This window comes from Sinohyriopsis cumingii, chromosome 12 (assembly GCF_028554795.1).
Source record: "Sinohyriopsis cumingii isolate HCF-2022 chromosome 12, ASM2855479v2, whole genome shotgun sequence".
In the NCBI taxonomy this organism is placed as follows: domain Eukaryota; kingdom Metazoa; phylum Mollusca; class Bivalvia; order Unionida; family Unionidae; genus Sinohyriopsis; species Sinohyriopsis cumingii.
Genome location: NC_142972.1, coordinates 70,656,732 through 70,674,656, shown reverse-complemented (window position 1 = coordinate 70,674,656; position 17,925 = coordinate 70,656,732). Strand labels below are relative to the sequence as shown.

The 17,925-nt window shown below is 34.8% G+C and overlaps 1 protein-coding gene across 5 annotated transcripts in view; it reads right to left on the bottom strand.

The window, feature by feature from the left end:
* LOC149786714 (cryptochrome-1-like) overlaps positions 1 to 17,925 on the bottom strand; it is a 51,190-nt gene that overhangs the window by 24,080 nt on the left and 9,185 nt on the right. For all 5 annotated transcript variants that reach the window (XR_016425014.1, XR_016425015.1, XM_089977213.1 and 2 more), the window contains exons 3-8: positions 16,627 to 16,769; positions 16,034 to 16,218; positions 12,003 to 12,091; positions 10,818 to 10,958; positions 6,518 to 6,688; positions 3,417 to 3,557 (exon numbers count right to left, since the gene is read on the bottom strand). Coding sequence is in view for 3 of the 5 variants with exons in the window: in XM_089977213.1 (XP_089833339.1) it covers positions 3,417 to 3,557; positions 6,518 to 6,688; positions 10,818 to 10,958; positions 12,003 to 12,091; positions 16,034 to 16,218; positions 16,627 to 16,769 (870 nt within the window). In the remaining 2 variants the exon portion in view is untranslated. The remainder of the gene's footprint in view (positions 1 to 3,416; positions 3,558 to 6,517; positions 6,689 to 10,817; positions 10,959 to 12,002; positions 12,092 to 16,033; positions 16,219 to 16,626; positions 16,770 to 17,925) is intronic.

The window sequence follows — 17,925 nt, the reverse complement described above, 5'->3', positions numbered from 1 at the left end:
AGGCTTGAACCCTCACAGACAGAGGTGAGATGTTGGTGATCTGTAAAGGTGAGCGCCTTTGACCACTTGGCCACCTGGGGCCCTGCAGGGGCTATGTGTTCCTGCCCATTCAGATATGATATGTGTGCATGAGAAGCTGTCATGCAACTCCTCCCATATGATTCAGTATAGGGTCTTGAAACCTCTATATAGGAACTGGGGTGGTCTGTGGATGTGTACAATGATTATAGAATTTCATTGCAGCTCCTGAAAGTAGGGCTGAGAGGTAGGGTGGTGATTTGACATTAACTTAAAACAACAAATTATCAGACAAACATGTCAGAAAAAAAGGTATGTGATCATTACCCCAAATGACATCATGACAGATGGGACTGTAAATGAGAAAGCATAGTCATTCTCAGGGGCATACACCCTCTAACTAAACACAGAAATCAAGATCTGTGACTACAATTGGCTCAAAGTTGATTCTTACTCCACCCATCCCCAGACTTGATCCTGGAAGCACAGTTTTTGGTTTGGCTAGTTGATTCAAAGCAGTGAAATGCAGAAATGTTTTTTTAACATATGCTCAAGTTTAAGTACATGCTTTCCAGCATCTATCATTACCTCTGGAACCTCTGTAACATGAAGCAAAGTATCCACAATACCAGTATCTTTATCTGATACAAAACATATCTCCTATTTTTTGACAAATTTATTAGGCTGGCTCTAGGTCTTATCATGGGAGAAATACTGTAATAGGCCCCCAGGTCTTATTCAGCAAAACAATTTTAATTCTGGTTCTGACAGAATCAAACAATGACAAATGAACTCCGAAGCTGTACATAAAATGTCTTTGCATTTGCAAATAGGCATGAATATTACATGGAAACGAGTTCAGAATCATGCTATTATCAATGATCTGGATTGGTAAAGATTCAGAAACAAAAAGACTGGTAAGATTTACAAGCCAAATCTGACATTTTCAATGAAGTAAAAGAAAAGAATTAAAAAGCATCAGCCGATTAATGAATTCAAACATGAGACATATTGTGACAAATAGGGCATGCTTTCGAAGTTACTTTTGGGCAGTTGTTGTCATATACTGATCACTACCAGTTTTTATTGCATGTGTGCATCTAAGCCATATATTTTGACAATGTTTGTTAACATTGTTTCAACACTATAAATTAAACTCATAATAATTATTCGAGGTATTTCATGTATAGATGGATATTTTGAGACTATGTTCAGTAAGATATTCTGCCCATACAATATTCCTGGACTGCTCCAGTGGCCTAGTGGTTAGAGCATCAGCCTCGGATGGTAGAGCTTGCTGCTTTGATCCCCAGCCATGTCATACCAATGACTTACAAAAATGGTACTAACAGCTGCCTCCTCTCTTGGTGCTAAGCATTAAAAGGTTAGTGTTAGGACTGGTAACGCTTGGTGTTAGGATAATGTGACTGGGTAAGACATCATGCTAAATGACTGTGGCATGATGCCCCAGTGCTAGACATCACTATAAACTGTTAAACTGCAGACATCCTAGATATGACTGAAATATTGTTAAAGCTACATTAAAAATCCAAATCACACACACACAATATTCTGGAAAGTTAACAACATGGTTCCCACACTTTTCTAAAGATAAATTTTAAGGTCATTTCCAGGGTTTTTCCAGGATGAAATTAATTTTTTCAAGGTTCACATATGACCATTACTGAATGGAATTAAAGGACATTGTAGATTATAAAACATGCATTTTCTAAATCTAATGATGTTTCTCTTTGAAGGCTCTCCAAAAACACTGAAGTCAGAAAAGATGATCATGTACAAAACCACATCACACGAAACAAGTTTGATTATATTCCGATAAATTGGCATGTAAAGTCATTTCAACGTACATAATACAAATTCTAACTTTATTCTGCTGCATTATTTTGCTAAGTGGGAATAACATAATGAACTTAAATTATGTTTTGTTTCCTTTCAAACCTTTAATACTAAAGAATTCTACAGCAATATATATATGCATCTCATAGAAAGTAACATTTCCTATTACAGCATATAAAAAACCCAAATAATTAGAATTCTATAGCAATATATATATATATATATATATATATGCATCCTTTAGAAAGTAAACATTTCCTATTACAGTATAAAAAACAATAAATGCAAATAATTAAAATCTTGTCTTGTAACGAAGAGTTTAAGCCTAAATTTATGTGCCAATAAAATCACAAACAAGATTTTTCAAACAACCTAATCTCCTTAAGATGATCTGGTTAAAAATCCATCATTTAAAAAACATTTTCAAAAGAGTTGCTTTAAATTTTGACAAGAGACCTTCAAAATTATATACTGTTGTATAAACAAGGACTGAATTTTCTGTAAAATCAACTTGTCTTCTTGTAATTCATTAAACCAGTCCCAAAGCCTTTATTGATATCGTTTTTTATTATATAGTACAAGGGATGACAATTTCTCATTTCAGCTCCAAAATTCAACAATTTGGACAACAAAATTTGGGTTAAAACGAATAGCAGTTCGTTTTCTAATTGGGTTTCCTCTGAATATTCCCACCCCATTTTTTATATTTGGACATTTAGGTTGGAGTGTAGGGTCACTGCAATTGGATATCGAAAATTTGGAATTAGCCACCACTGCGTGTAGTGACATATGGTAGTCGCTTACCAGTGGGCCTAGAAAATGTAAACTTATGTTATATTGACTCATACCTGCATGAAATTAATAGGAAAATGATTTATTTTCTCAGAAATGGCATGTATTATAAACATTACGTCTTTAATCCATTGACAGACTAGATGAAACCATGGCATATGGCATACATGAAGCCTGACCCTGTACTCGCCATTCGCATTACTAGTCACATGACTTCACAAATCTCAAATGATGACATCAGAAGTCTAATAGTCACATGATATCAACAACAAACTCCTTTTTAACTCCTGATCAATTTAGTTACGACTCAATTAAGTAATTGTTTCAGGCGTCAATGGTGGTGGAAAATTCCCGGGTTTTTCCCGACTTTCATCAATGTTTGCAAAATTCAAGGGCTTTTCAGAGTCAGGAAGAAAATTATCATTTCTCCCGACTTTTCCCTGATTTCTGGTAACGTGAGAACCCTGTTTAAATACTGTTTTTCTTCATGTAATGGGGTTTTAATTAACCTTCAGTTAGAAGCGTCTAAATGCTGCAACAGTATTTGACTATCTTGTGTAAACTCTAAATAATTAGATGACAAATCAATGTATTTTAAATAGAAGCATGTACAATAATGATGTAGAAGTGCACATGTGCATGTCTGTATGCTTTGTTTTCTTAACTGCAATAAAGATATTAATGCAGGAAGATTTCATCATTCAGAAAACTGCTTTTCTTGAAAATAACTCAAATCTCTTTATCACTACCTTCATCCCTTCTTCCCAGGAAATCCACAGGTCTCCCCGTGTAAGGAAGCATGCCACAGAATGACGTGCAAGATGGTGGATCCAGCCTACCTCCCTCAGCTGTATCATTATTGCATCAATCCAGGGAAATCCTGTCCTTCCCTGCAGAAAAAAATTCAACATAAATATTGCACAATTGTAATGCTTGGTTCCTGAAATACATTTAGAGGCTTCCTAATCTACATTACTCTTGTCGTATTAATATGGCTGGTAATACATGCATGTCTATCCACTTAATCATTGGTCCCTTATGTCTAAATTCCTCACTATGCTGCCGTCCACTATTGTACTGGTCCAGGATTGGAATAAATTGGGTTTTTTTCTTTCCTAGACTACTGAAAACCAGTTAAAATGATTTCCCATCAATCAATACAGGGTACGATTTTTATGATTTTATGCATTTGTATGCTACTACATTTTTTTAAGATCCCTCAGGATAAGGTTCCCACACCTATATGTTACTTCTTTGGTTCCAATGTACAGCATTGTACAGAAGGAACACTGTAACACATGTCATGTAGGCTATTAAGCAAATCTAGGCCAATCTGCAAATTTCACAGTAAAGGTAGTTTGGTACTAAACTATTATATAATATTTGAAGCAGATCTTAATACTCTACCCTTTGTTTATGGTTGTTACTTCTTTGTTATATTTTGCTTAAGGCTGCCACTAGCCAGTAGATAAATTAATAACTATTAGACCATAGTAATCTGTTTTAATATTGAAATTTATATTTATATTGAATTATTTTAATTATTGGGGTGGCTTGTGTAAAAGTCATTTATTGTCACTATGACCAAATAATTTGTAATTCCTTTCATTTTTGGTGACACTTTTTATTCTAGACTCTACATGAAAGTTTAATGTTATAAGATTGGAGTGTCTTTCATGCCTTTGTTTGGAATAATGGATTAATGGGTGACTTGTATGAACATTCCAGGCTTGACCCTGTCACCGTGACTTTAAAACAACTAATCAATTAAATTTCTGAACCCCCAGCCCCCTTCAGAAGACAGACTATTTAAAAAGTACCTTATATACTTACTTACAATAAAAGTCCAACTGCAAACAGTATCAACCTAGAGCAGCCATCATGTATTACAACAGCAAAATGGGGACTATTTTGAATGTTTGGAGTTATCAGTAGAACAAACATCAAAGCCCTGTTCTGTCTGCACATTACACAATGGTAGATCAGGGTCTATGTTGTTTGCAGTTGAATTCAACTCATAAGTGAGCATAAATGGTAATACACATCTTGTTGGTCCAGTTTTCAAAATAAAAAGTTGGAAGTTGTAAAGATTGGAAAAAATAAAACATACTGACATCAGTATTCATACACACTAGGCTTCTTAAATTGTTTCTTAAAATAGTGGAGGAACATGTCTCAGTGGTCCAGACCATACATCAAGCATCAATTTTTGTGCAATGTATGAATACACACCAGCTACTTAATTAGTGCAATAATGTAAGAAGCATCCATAGTGTTCAATACAGACAACAAGAAGGAGGATATATACAATGGCAGAAACTGATGAAACTTTCCCATGTTTTAAAAATATTATATTGGTTAAGTCAAACCCAAGTATTTCTTCCATGAAAGATCTTACCAGTGACCAACAAAAAATATTAAATCAAAACATACTATAGATCTAGTCAAGAATCTGGCATTTTCAAATCAGAGCTAATCAGATCCCATAGCCCAATGTCAGAGTCTACATTTCAGATGTTGGACAAGTAAAATTTTCTAAAGGCACTAATCTGGGACAAGTGCTTGTTTCCAATTTTAAAACAGTTGGGCAAGTGTTAATTCTGCATACATCAGTCATTTTATCTACCTATATCTGGCAATTCATACCCTCTGGGCATAATGAATGTTTGAATCTAACTTTATTCCTTCACATCCTGTCATACTTAAGTCATTGCTCATTAATAACTATCACATCTGCAAAGTTCTGTTGCTGCTTGGCTGCAAATAAAGATAAGCAACCAAATTATTAGCCAATCAAAATACTAAAAACAAAATAAATCTGGTATGATTAATAAACTGAAAACCATTTTTTTTATATGGAATTGTTGTGTGTGTGCTCCTGGAGAAGAAAGTCTGAAACTTGGCGCTAATTATAAGAAGAGACTCAGGGGAAAAGACTTTGTTCTGTCAACTGATCAAGTCTTGAGAGAAGAAGTTGGGAAAGGTCTCATATCCATAAGAGTCCTTTCCATTCATGTTGATGGAAGTACTGATGCTACCATATTGGAGCAAGAAATAGTGTATAAAAGATACCTCGACATGAACAAAAAATAAAAAATAAAGCCCTTTAAAGAAAGAAATATAATGTACATTGTTTCTTTTGTTTTTTAATATGACTTAATCTTGGCAAGAGATCGACAACTGGGACAAGTGAAAATGTAGGTGGGACAAGTGAATTTTCTGAAACCCCTTCTCCTTGTGGTTGAAAAAAGAGAATGATCAGCCATGAAAATGGTCAATATTTCAAAGAGTACGAAATTCCAATCCCAAAAAGAAGTGTAAACTCAGAAAACTGACAGGGATGAAAAATTAACTTTATGAATGTTCAATTTCTACAAAAAGTAAATGTACCTTTTCAGCTTTATCGAACTAAAACAATTAAAAAATTTAGATGTGTTGCAGCTTTTTTCTTTGTTCCTTGAAAACTGTTCCCATATATTAAAAATTGCAAAAAACTTCAGTAAAATAAATAATAAATAAAATTAAAGTAAGCATGAAAATAAAAGTGGTACAAATGTTAAAATTCTTTAGTAGTTAAACAAAGTAATAAAATAAAGGTAAATAAAATGATATAAATTTGTTCTGAAACACCATTCTTTTATATAATATCCAGTGCATCATCCAGTTGAAAAAAAAAAAACAACCTAAAATGTCTGTCTTGCATGGTGGAAGTTGATACATTCAACAAAAATTTGCTTCACTGTCGGGGAACACTGGAAATGAACACATTTCAGTAAAGAGTCACATGTAACATCATAATACACTCCATCTTATGGCAGGTGCAAAACAACAAACAACATGAGGTACATACCTCTGCCCATTTTGCCAGGGCTTCTTTGTTCTGGTCCCAAGGAATCTGTACACAGATAGGGTTTCCCACCATTCTGTCAAACTTTGGGTTGTTTGTGGCAGCCAGGTAAAAGAATTCCCTCCACAACAATTGTCCATGCAGAGATAATGGTGGATCACTCTTCTTCTTTACCTGCATACAGAAAGTCATGCTTGTATAAACAGAACAAGGGTACCATGAATTATACACTACGCAATGTTAGCACTACTAGGTTATGGTTGACCAAGGAGATTAGTGACCAATGGTTCTAAATGACCTTGACATAGTTACTGTACAGAAAACAATATTTTCAAACTAGATTTAACATATTTCTAATCTGCCTTATCATGACCTTTGAGTTGTAGACCATCATATCAATCTGTTTCTTTCTAACCCCAAGTACAAACCGTTCACAAAGTTTGGTCAAGGAACTTAATATGTAAAAAACAATGTTACTGTCTCAAATCCCTTTTTCCCCCAAAAATGACCATGACCTCTGACCTTCTAACCTGCCAAATCAATTGGTCTCTTACCTACAGTGCAAGTCTTCCACAACCGTTGGCTATAGTATGCTGTCTAAATTAAGGTTACTATGCTAAAAAAAAAATCTTACTTAAATCAGTAACCTTGATCTTTGACCTTTAACCCACAAAACAACAGCCTATTTTCTTAACCAAAATTTAAGCCATCCAAAACTTTTGGTAAAGACACATGGTCAAGAACTTAATTTTCTGAGCAGAAACAATTTTTATCTTTCAGACACAATTATGACTTTTGACATCAAAACTGATATGCTTCTTCCTTACCACACATGAAGACCATTCACAAATTTCAGTCCAGGTGTGTAATGTGGAACCAAAATCAATACAGTGAAACCATTTTTCTTGCAGTGACCATGACATCTGACCCCAAAATTGACAGACTTCTTTTTTTACCACAGAGTGTAACCATCCACCATGTTTGGTCACTTGTGATTGTGCAGAAATCATATTTCTTCTTTCCATTACAATGACCTTGATCTTTGACCTTTTGTCGAGATGCAACAACTAACAAAATCAGAATCATAATACATTTTTGTGAAAATTCTAATCGAAAATCAGTTTTCAAATATTCATTTCTTTACCCATTGAGCAGCAGCACTTAAAACCTGACCTTGCAGTCAGCTTTACCATAGTTCTGATTGGTACCATTTTATATAAAGACAAGCACGACAAAATGTAAATTATACATCATGGAAGTAGTCTACTTGAGAAGCATTTTAAACCTAAAATCACGTGAAATTCAAACAAATGTTTAACTGAACGAATAAATTAGAGTTATTCCCATTCATTACCTAAACTCTGAATTTGGCACTAAATTTTTGGTCACAATGAAATTGAAGATAAATAATAATAATAATGCTTTATATATAGAGGGTGACTTATTAGGAGAGTATAACAATGAACATTATATGAAGATAGCAATAATTACTGTTTATTTTAACATGTTTAGTATTCAAATACTAAATTCCATTATCTATTACAAACCCATACATGCTCATGATATCTCTTCTTAAATACTCTAATATGTTCAGCAGATTTTACATGTAGTGGAAGCTTGTTCCACAGAAATGTACCAGAGTATTGGACGCTCTTTTTAAATTGCTCTGTTCTTGGTTTTGGTTCTAAGTTTCCATGTGAAAAAAGAAACTAGTGCCTCTATTTCCCCACCAGATTATTCGAGACCTCTAAAATGTCATTTAATTAGATTGGATGGCTAAGTTCACCATGATTTTAATGCAGGGTGATGGTCAAGATGCTAAATATAAAAAAGGCACGTGCCCCCCCACCATTAATACTGATGAATTATATACAAATCTTTTCTCAACAGATTTGGTATTCATTTAAAATTAGGTATTTGTTTCAGACGATCCTTTTCACCCCAAAATTAAGACGCTTCTTCATTACCACTAGCGGAACTCACCCACAGTTTGGTAAAATTTTATGGTCAAGTTACCATGCAAACATCAAAAAGCTAACTGACAGATGAACACAGACATACATATGGCCAGACAGACTGAGACATGAAGAATCATATATACCCCACCTCAATAGCAGCAAAATACAAAATTGTAGAAGGGACATTTCTCTTCTGTCTGGAAATCCTTACGAAATAAACAATGCACAAGAGTTTCCCTCAAAAGGAATCTTTCCTTTTATCATAATTAATAAACATCTGTTAACACATTAACTCCTGGCGACGAGTTTACGTGGCAGGAGGTAGTAGCCTACTGCCGAGCTCTGTAGTGCCAAGGTCATGTAAGATACACTAAAGTGGGTGGTATTATAGAAAGGTAGACATATATAGCTCTACAGTGATACCAAATAATCTGGAGGTTCTAGTTGCACTACAAAATACAGAGGGAAAAACCTCATTTTTTGGACCCATTTTTTTTTCCACCCAAAATATGCCCGTGGTCAGAATCTGATTTTGTGTCCAGATTTTAGACTTTTTGGTCTCAGATCTAAGGCAGACCAGTATGAACTGCAAACAGACAGATGAACTAAAAAGTAAGATAAGATGGGCATTTTGAATAAAGAGTTGTCTTGATATGAAAATAATGGTTCCTTTAAGCAAAAAAAAATAATTAAAAAATCCAACTTTTGCTCTTCTGCTCATGCGCGAGCCAAATAGCCAATGAAAAATGATGTTTCTAATACAACTAGGCATTAGGTTATTGGAAAATCACATGGAAGTTGATGTGTTTGGATGTATTCAGAAATAGCTTTCAAAATGTGTTTCCTACTTGAATTTCAGGCAAAAACGACAAAAACCTCCAGGGGTTAATGTGTTAACCAATCAAAATTCAATTCTATGGATATATCTGGAAACAGAAAGCACTTTCTGTTCTGTTTGCTTCACCATTAAAAATTTCTACATAAAGTAAATCATTTTGGACTCAGAAACAAAAATACAAGTACTAGCAATGTCACATCAAAACAAACCAAAATTCCACTGCATTTTGAAGTGTTCATCAGCATAAAAATATGGCTAAACAAGATCCATATTTGGCTTTGGTTTTTTTTGGGTTTAACAGAATTTTTCAGCTTGTGATGGGCTATACATGGCAGACAAGTGAATAGGTACAAAGATGTATAGGGATGAATCAAGATTGTCTCAAAGCAAGTCATAAAGAAATGACACAACTTCAGAAATATGAGTACATGAAGAGGATATACATGCCTGATGTTAAATAGTTTACATGGGCATGGATGATAATGGAGATTATTTTGGTCCATGAATCTAAATAACTTGGACGTTTGGTCAAGGAATGCAGTCTTGAATTAGTTTACTATGCAAAAACAAACATATTTTCTTATGAGACTGGCCATGACCCCAGAATCCATAGGTTCCATTAGTTTATTAAGTGCAAGCAATCTCCAAAGTTCAGTACTTAGGAACTTACTCTAGAATAAAATTTATCATTCAACAAAACTCATTTTTCTATAAGCTACAATGACTGTTTACTTTTTGACCCCAAAATCAATAGGCAAAAGCCCTCCACAAACTTTGGAGTAGGTATCCTAACTTGTACTAAAGTTATGCAAAAAACTTCTTTTCGTTTTTCCAGGCACAGTGACCTTGACCTATGACCTAAACAATCAATAAACATTTTTCTTACTGAATGTGCAAGCCATTAACAAACTTTGTTAAGGTACATATTCAAGAACTGCAGTACTTGTGCATATGAATTGATCATTTGACCCACAAATCAATAGGCTTCATCCTTACTGCAAGTACAAGCAACCCACACAATCTGAACAGGTCTGTGATGTCATTATACATAAATTATTTTTCTTTTTTTATAGTGACCCTGTCCTTTGACCCTTAAATTAATGGGTTTCTTCCTTAACCCAAGTGCAAACTAGATACAAAATTTGGTGAGGGTGTGAATGCTGTAAAAGTTATTATAGGCAAAAAGAAAAGTTAACCAACAGATAGGGTCATATCAAATTATGCTCCTTTCAAAGACAGGCATATAAAAATTGTTACAGCTTATTTAAAATCTGTTTACATATATAAGTATCAAGGAATCATGATCAAAGGAGAGGCAATATTACCTGCCTTGAATATGTCCTACAATCACAGGATGTGAGAGAAAAATGCGGCTGTGAGAGAGAAAAATACAGGCTGATGGGCTTGCGGATAGAAAAACAATGAACAAGATACAGCAGAACAGAGAAACAAAGATAAAAAGACAGAAGGAGATTGAGATGGTGTTCCAAAATAGAAATTCTCTTACCCGTCTGTAAAGATCATTCAGCTTCCAGTAGAAAAGCCTTGGGGACACACAACCAAACTTTAGGTATGGACTGATTGTTGTCTGGCTGGGGAAAAGTGATTGTGATGTCATCTTAGGCTTCTCAAAGCTGGCGACCCATGCCTGCAAATTCAACAATAAGCATTGATTATCATACTGACATGTATATACTTGCTTACAAGACAGATCAACTGCAAACTAAAGACCCAGATCTGTCACTGCATAATGTGCCAGCAGATCTGGGTCTATAGATTCTGTTAGAAGTAATTATCAGTAGAAGTAATTATCAGAAGAAATAGCAAATACCATGATCTACCCATGCAAAATGCAAAGTCAAAGTCTGCAATATTTACTTTAAAATCATATGTTCATTGGTCAGCATAGACCACAATAATCTACAAGGACTGCACGCAACAACAAACCAGACTTAAGATGTTGGTCATAATGCTAGTTCTAAATGAGCATATCCATTTATAATTCAGTACAAACTGTTTATCCAAAGTCTACCAAGCCCTGGACAATTTAAATGTTATTTGAAACAAAAAAAATAAATAATATTCTGACAAGCAGACGTCATATTTGTTCCATTCACCATTACCAACATACATGACTTTAAGAATTCATTCCAAAGGTTATATTTGGACTGATTGTATTTTAGGCACTATACAAAATGCAACAGTGAAAAATTACCATGCAGCATATACTAATCTTTTTAGTACTTTGTGACAAGAATTCTGCAGACTGCAACGTCATCTGCTCCATAAACCACAAACACTGATAGGCACTAGAGAAAGAAATGTAGGTCACTGTGATATACTTTTCTTTGTGATATACTTTTTCCCATTGAGAGGTATCTCTAAAAATAAATGCACCAATCAAGTTTTGACTATACATGCAATAGTTAGAGGAAAAAAAAAAAAAATGGTATAATAAATAAGGCACAGAAAGATGGTTGCTATGACTTCTTTTGTTGGTTATGAAGAGTACCCTCCACAATAAATACACATTTCAAATTTCATGGCTGTGTAAACAACTGTCAAAAAAAAAAAGAGCTAAATCCAAAACCTCAATGCCAAAACCTACACTAACAACTAAAGACAACATTGTCAAAATGGTGATAGTTATGTCATATATTTGCTTCACAGGAGAGGTAATAAAACTACACACCTTTCTCTCCAGATGTCTGTCAAGTCTGAGAAGTGCCTCTGTCTCCCCGCCATGGAACACTGAGGGTTTCAGTCCATCTATATCAAAACCTAAAACAAAAAAAGAAGTGTACCAAGTGCCTGCCTTGTGTTTAACAGTCCTCTATGATGGCTTTAGTATGGCATTATTCATTCTTAAGATTATTGAAGAACAGGTTTCAATGACCTTCATATCTGATCATGGTATTCAGTCTTAAACAAACTTGTGCGGAAACCATTTTCTTATTAGACCTAACATTACCTTCACTTCTGACCTATATATTCCCAAATCAATAGGTTTCTTTATTACCCGACCATTCCGCAAGTCTAGTGGTTAGAGCGTCCGCCTCGGATGCGGGAGGTCGTGGGTTCGATCCCCGGCCGAGTCATACCAAAGACTTACAAAAATGGTACTAACAGCTGCCTCGCTTCGCACTCAGCATTAAGAGGTTAGTGTTAGGACTGGTCGGCCTGGTGTCAGGATAATGTGACTGGGTGGGACATCATGCTACATGTCTGCGGCATGATGTCCCAGTGCTAGACATCACTATAAACTGCCACATTGCAGACATCATAGCAATGACTGAAAAATTGTTAAAGCTACGTTAAAAATCCAAATCACATCACAACACACTTCTTTATTACCCAACCATAACCTATCCATAAAGTCTGGTCAAGGGACTTACATCACTCCATAGGTAACTCACACCCTGAAAACTTGAAAACCCACTTATGATGTGGAATCAGGTGTGGATCAACTTTTAATAAGAAATAATATATTTTATTAAATTTTCTTTCCAAACATCAATTACATTATAAATAATAATATTCAACAAAATATCAATCAATGAAAATGTCACTAATGCCTACTGGAGGCAGCACTTTAATAAATCAATAACAATTCAATATGTTTTTGAACAAGTGAAATTTGTGTGTTGGTTCTATTCAATTTAAATGTTATCATCATAAATGCAATGTGCCCTTTTGTATTTGAACATGAAATATGTAAATCTACCGTAACAGTATTGTCTGTAAGCGTTTCTGTATGAACCTAATTAAGTGCTGATCATGTTTTGATATCTGAAGTATCTGTTGTATTGTTGCAATGAATTTAACTCAGAGCTCCTTTTTATTATCACATTAATTATGTCTTCTGTATCAAATAAAGGGGTGGTATAAAAGAGAGGTTAAAAGGCATGCAAATCCTACCTGCATAAGAACTAGCTGCCCTGACTGTGTCAGGCCAATTCATTTTAATTGATCAATTGAATACCATTATAAATATTGTATGTAATATAATTTTACTACCTTAAATTAGCTTACTCATTTACAAATGAGATCAAAGATAGCAAGGCAACCAAGCAAAATAAATACTTGGTGAAATAGAGTTTTGCTGCACAGATACTGTGAAGAACTGAGTTTCAGAGCTTGCAATAATGCAAAATTCTTAAATTGTCACACAAGGATTAGTACTACTAGCAATAAAATCATGGCATCAATATTTTACTAATAGAACAAATAAATGTTGACAGTTGTTTCTTGAAATAAACTTTCCTATGTTTTGAAAAAAGAAATCTTGTTTGGTTGTGAACTGAATGAAGAGCTATACTGGTTTCCTGATTTCTATGCTATAGAGGAATACATTGCAGATAATACAAAGCAGGAATCCTGGCTAATCAATAACAGCAAATAACAGTGACATAATAAATAATGTTTTCATGAACATGTGAAGGTTGTTGAAACCGGTTGGAATAATATTATTGACCTTTCAGAGGATGGGCATCTTGAAAATAAAGGCAATTTTAAACAGAAAATTGAACAAATATTTTAGAAAAGGTGCTACAGTGACAGTTATTCCAAACACAATTACAGAATGAGTAATCAGCAATTAAACAGCCCAGTCCCCCCTCATCATTTTCTGATACCCAGCAGGGATGGCATCACTTCTTATATGTTTGGAGGTTCCTCAGTAACTCACACCCTCACTTACAGTGTGGATAATGTTTTCTGGACCCTGCTGTGTGCAAGTTATCAAGGGAGAGGTTCACTCTAGAACAAAAGCTGTTGTAATAACTATGCTTATACCTCTCTTGGGGGTTGGCTTGTATGAACCTACAACAAAGCAGTTCAGGTTCACATTTAATACAATTTCTCTTTGATCGGGTACCTGGGTAACCAATCATTAGGATCAATGGATACTTGGTGGATGTTTCCAAAACGTTTGACAGCTTCAGGAATGATAGGCACCCAGGTCATTTCTTACTCAGCTGGCTGCTCCAGTACTCTAGATAAGCGTCATATACATGGATTGTATACAAAAGTATTCACCAAAACCCCCAAAATACTGAATATTATATCTGCCAACCTCATGGGAGGTATAAGCATATTCTAAGTGGTAAAAAAGTATACCATATTTGCCAGCCTATAAGTCAGTCCTTTTTCATCAGAAAGTCGGAGCTGTCTTATACTCCAAATTGACTCATATGTTCAGATTGTTTTACTGTATGTCATGTAATGTTTCATATGTAAAAAGATGTACAAAAACTGTAGTGTAAAAGTAATTATCATTCTGTGGAGGAGATCAAGGATGAAAAAATATAGGACCTGACATTGAGAAAAATATGGTTGATTGTCAGTATTAAATTCACATGCATCAGATGTAATTGCACTAAAGCAGCATGCACTATTGTTGTTTAAATTTGATAACATTTATGTGCAGTAGAATGTACAAGTTAGAAAATGAATAACCATGACAAAGACAGGTGTTTTTCCAATACATTTTTTTCTTGTACCTTGTGATCAAATAAAATATGCCCTGATATGAGAGTTTTCTAGATGATTGTAATCTTACTCAGGTACAAGGGCAATACTATATTCCATTATTAATAATACCAGAGTAAACAATTCATTCTGGGTTTAATTATAAAATCCATTGTACCAAGAACCACATGGCTTTGCAGAGTTATTTACCTGCTAATTAAATACACTGCAGCTTTGGTTAGGTCATTCCAGCTAGAACCTGTTTCAGGGCAAGATTTAGCAGACCAAATCAAATTATTGAGGCTACCAATAGGGAAATGAGGCTACCTATAAGGTACTTTTAGATACAGTACTATGTAATGCTAGGAAATGCCATGTGCTTACTCAAGTTTCTCAACAAGTGACACCTTTGCACTCACAGACAAGAGTCATTCAAAGTAAAAACTAGCATGAGCAAAGATCAAAACCACATTCTGCTTAACTAAAGGAAGTGTACAATGTCATTCGTTTACTGATAAAACATATATTCTTATTTGTTGGGAATGGAGAGGTTGATGTACTTGCAAAGAAAATTATGCAGCTTGCTAAATGTTCATTTTTGGGATTTAACCTAAATGGAGTCTATATGGATATAAATATTGTGAATATTTAAATTCTGAAGGAGTATGGTATTATTTTAATAGTTTCAATTTATGATTTATTACTGTTTTCTCTCTCTGACTGAAGCTTCATGGGTAGTAACAAACAAACAGCATAAAGAAGGGCTGAAATCTCTTTCACATACAGGGGCATATTTTATTAAGATCACTAGGTGATGGAATACATATGCCTCTCTCTTTCTCTTCAAAACAATACTGGAAAAAGCAGTTTAGCATCAGTGATGCAATTTCCCTACTGCTGGTATTCTCAAATAGCCTACAGTGATGCCATTAATATTCATGAAACCAAAGTTACTATATTTCCTTCGAAATAGCATTGTGAATTTTATTGTATCTTTAACTCAACAAATGTTCTGGTCAGCATCATGAAATGTAGCCAGAAGTACTCAATTTGTTTTAAATACTTTCTGAAAAATTATCTAGCCCATACATGACAGAAAACGGGACAAAAATGGATTTTCAAAAGTTTTCTATTCCTGTAACATTACAGTAGTCTTTTAAAAGTCTTCTTTAGTTTATACAGTAGACAAAACCCTGCAAATGCATGTAGTCATATCATTTGCTTATAACAAGACCTGTTCAAAGTCACACTTACCAAGTTCTTCTAATGAGGGTACACCATATCTATCATCATGGTCATTCTCTATTGGTGTTCTGGCTGTCCCTATGGTTGTCAGCGTAACTGTCTCTACAGGTTTTGTTGGTGGACCAATTGTCTTTAAAATGGACTGGAATCTTTTGAAGGTCAGGGGTGGAGTTCCATTGTTCTCTGTGATAATTCTGTTGTGTAAATGAGAAAATTGTGAGAGAAACAAAATGACAGAGACAATATACCAGAAAACTACACATTAACCTATAATCAGGAGTCAGAAGGTATTTTGTTTGTTTTAAAGCCATTAATCCATCAAAAACTGCATGACTACTTATGCTGACAAGACTGTATCATACATTATTACCAGACAAAAAGGACATCAAAACAATGATTACAGGAGCAAAGTGATTTGTCAATATGCACAGCTTCTGGTGACGACCACAACATTTATAACATTTCATCGCAGTACCATCAAAAACTGCAAGACTATTTTTGCACTACTGAGTGACAGACAGAAAGGATGGATGGACAAAAGAAAGGATGGATGAATGGGCAGACACTATGATTATATAAAAAGGACGGAATAGTTTACTTACTTCTGAAGATTGAAGAGTGTGTGAGACATTCTGACAATAACTTCCACTCCTGCCTCCTTTGCCATCGCTGAGATAGCTGCATCTCGCTCCTTTCCAAAGGGCTCAGGGTCTTCCTCAAAAGAGAGGGTTGTAATGTGCCACTCCTGTAGTTAAGTAAATGAAAATTAAACTAGATATAGATCTGTTTTAAACCTGAATGTCCCAACACATTTTTAAGAATTGATTTGTTCTGGTCTATATGCCCAAGGTATGATGGACAGGACCATAATGCTGACTAGTATGACATACAAAACAAGTTCTTACAAGGAAATTATACTCTACTTGCCAAAAATATTGTCCAGGAAATGAAGACCATTTGTTACTTTTTGATTTCTAAGTGTTGAAAACCTTCCTGTATTCATGAGAAAAGCCAAATTAATGTACAGTATATCCAATAATAGTGCTCCTGAATATTTACAATCACTATTCCAGCATAGGCTACCTGATAATACACCTGCCATCTTTGTCTACCAAACAGTATAAAGTTCCCAAACCAAATAAGGAATTATTCAAAGAAGGTTTCCAATACTCTGGAACTATGCTCTGGAAAAGTATTCCAGTTGACATTAGAAATGCCCACTCTATTTCCTGCTTCCAAACCCAATATATCCAGTAGCTTCAGAGATGCAGCTAAAATAAATAAATTCCTTTGTATGAGGGTCTCAAGGTAGATTAGTTCTTCAGCTAATTGTTTTACCCTCTTTAAATAAAGTCATTATTATTATGAGCAACACAGATTTTCATATCAGCTACTGTGGCAGCTATATTACATGTATGATCAGTACCATTTAAGAAAAAGTAGACACCATTAGAAGACTTTTTGTGAAAATTCCATACTGATATGAAAATATCTTTAACACATTAACCCCTAGCGACGACTTTACAGGGCAGGAGGTAGTAACCTACTGCTGAGCTCTGTAGCGTCATGGTCATGCATGATACACTAACGTGGATGGTATTATAGAAAGGTAGACAGATGTAGCTCTACAATGATACCAAATAATCTGGAATATCTAGTTGCACTACAAAATACAGGTAGAAAAACCTCATTTTTTGGACCCGACTTCTTTTTACGCAAAATTCGCCCGTGGTCGGAATCCCATTTTGTGGCCGGATTTTAGACATTTTGGTCTCAGATCTAAGGCAAACCAGTATGAACTGCAAGCAGACAGATGAGCCTTTGCAAAAAGTAGGATAAGATGGGCATTTGGAATAAAGAGTGGTCTCCATACGAAAATAATGGCTCCGTTTAGCAAAAAA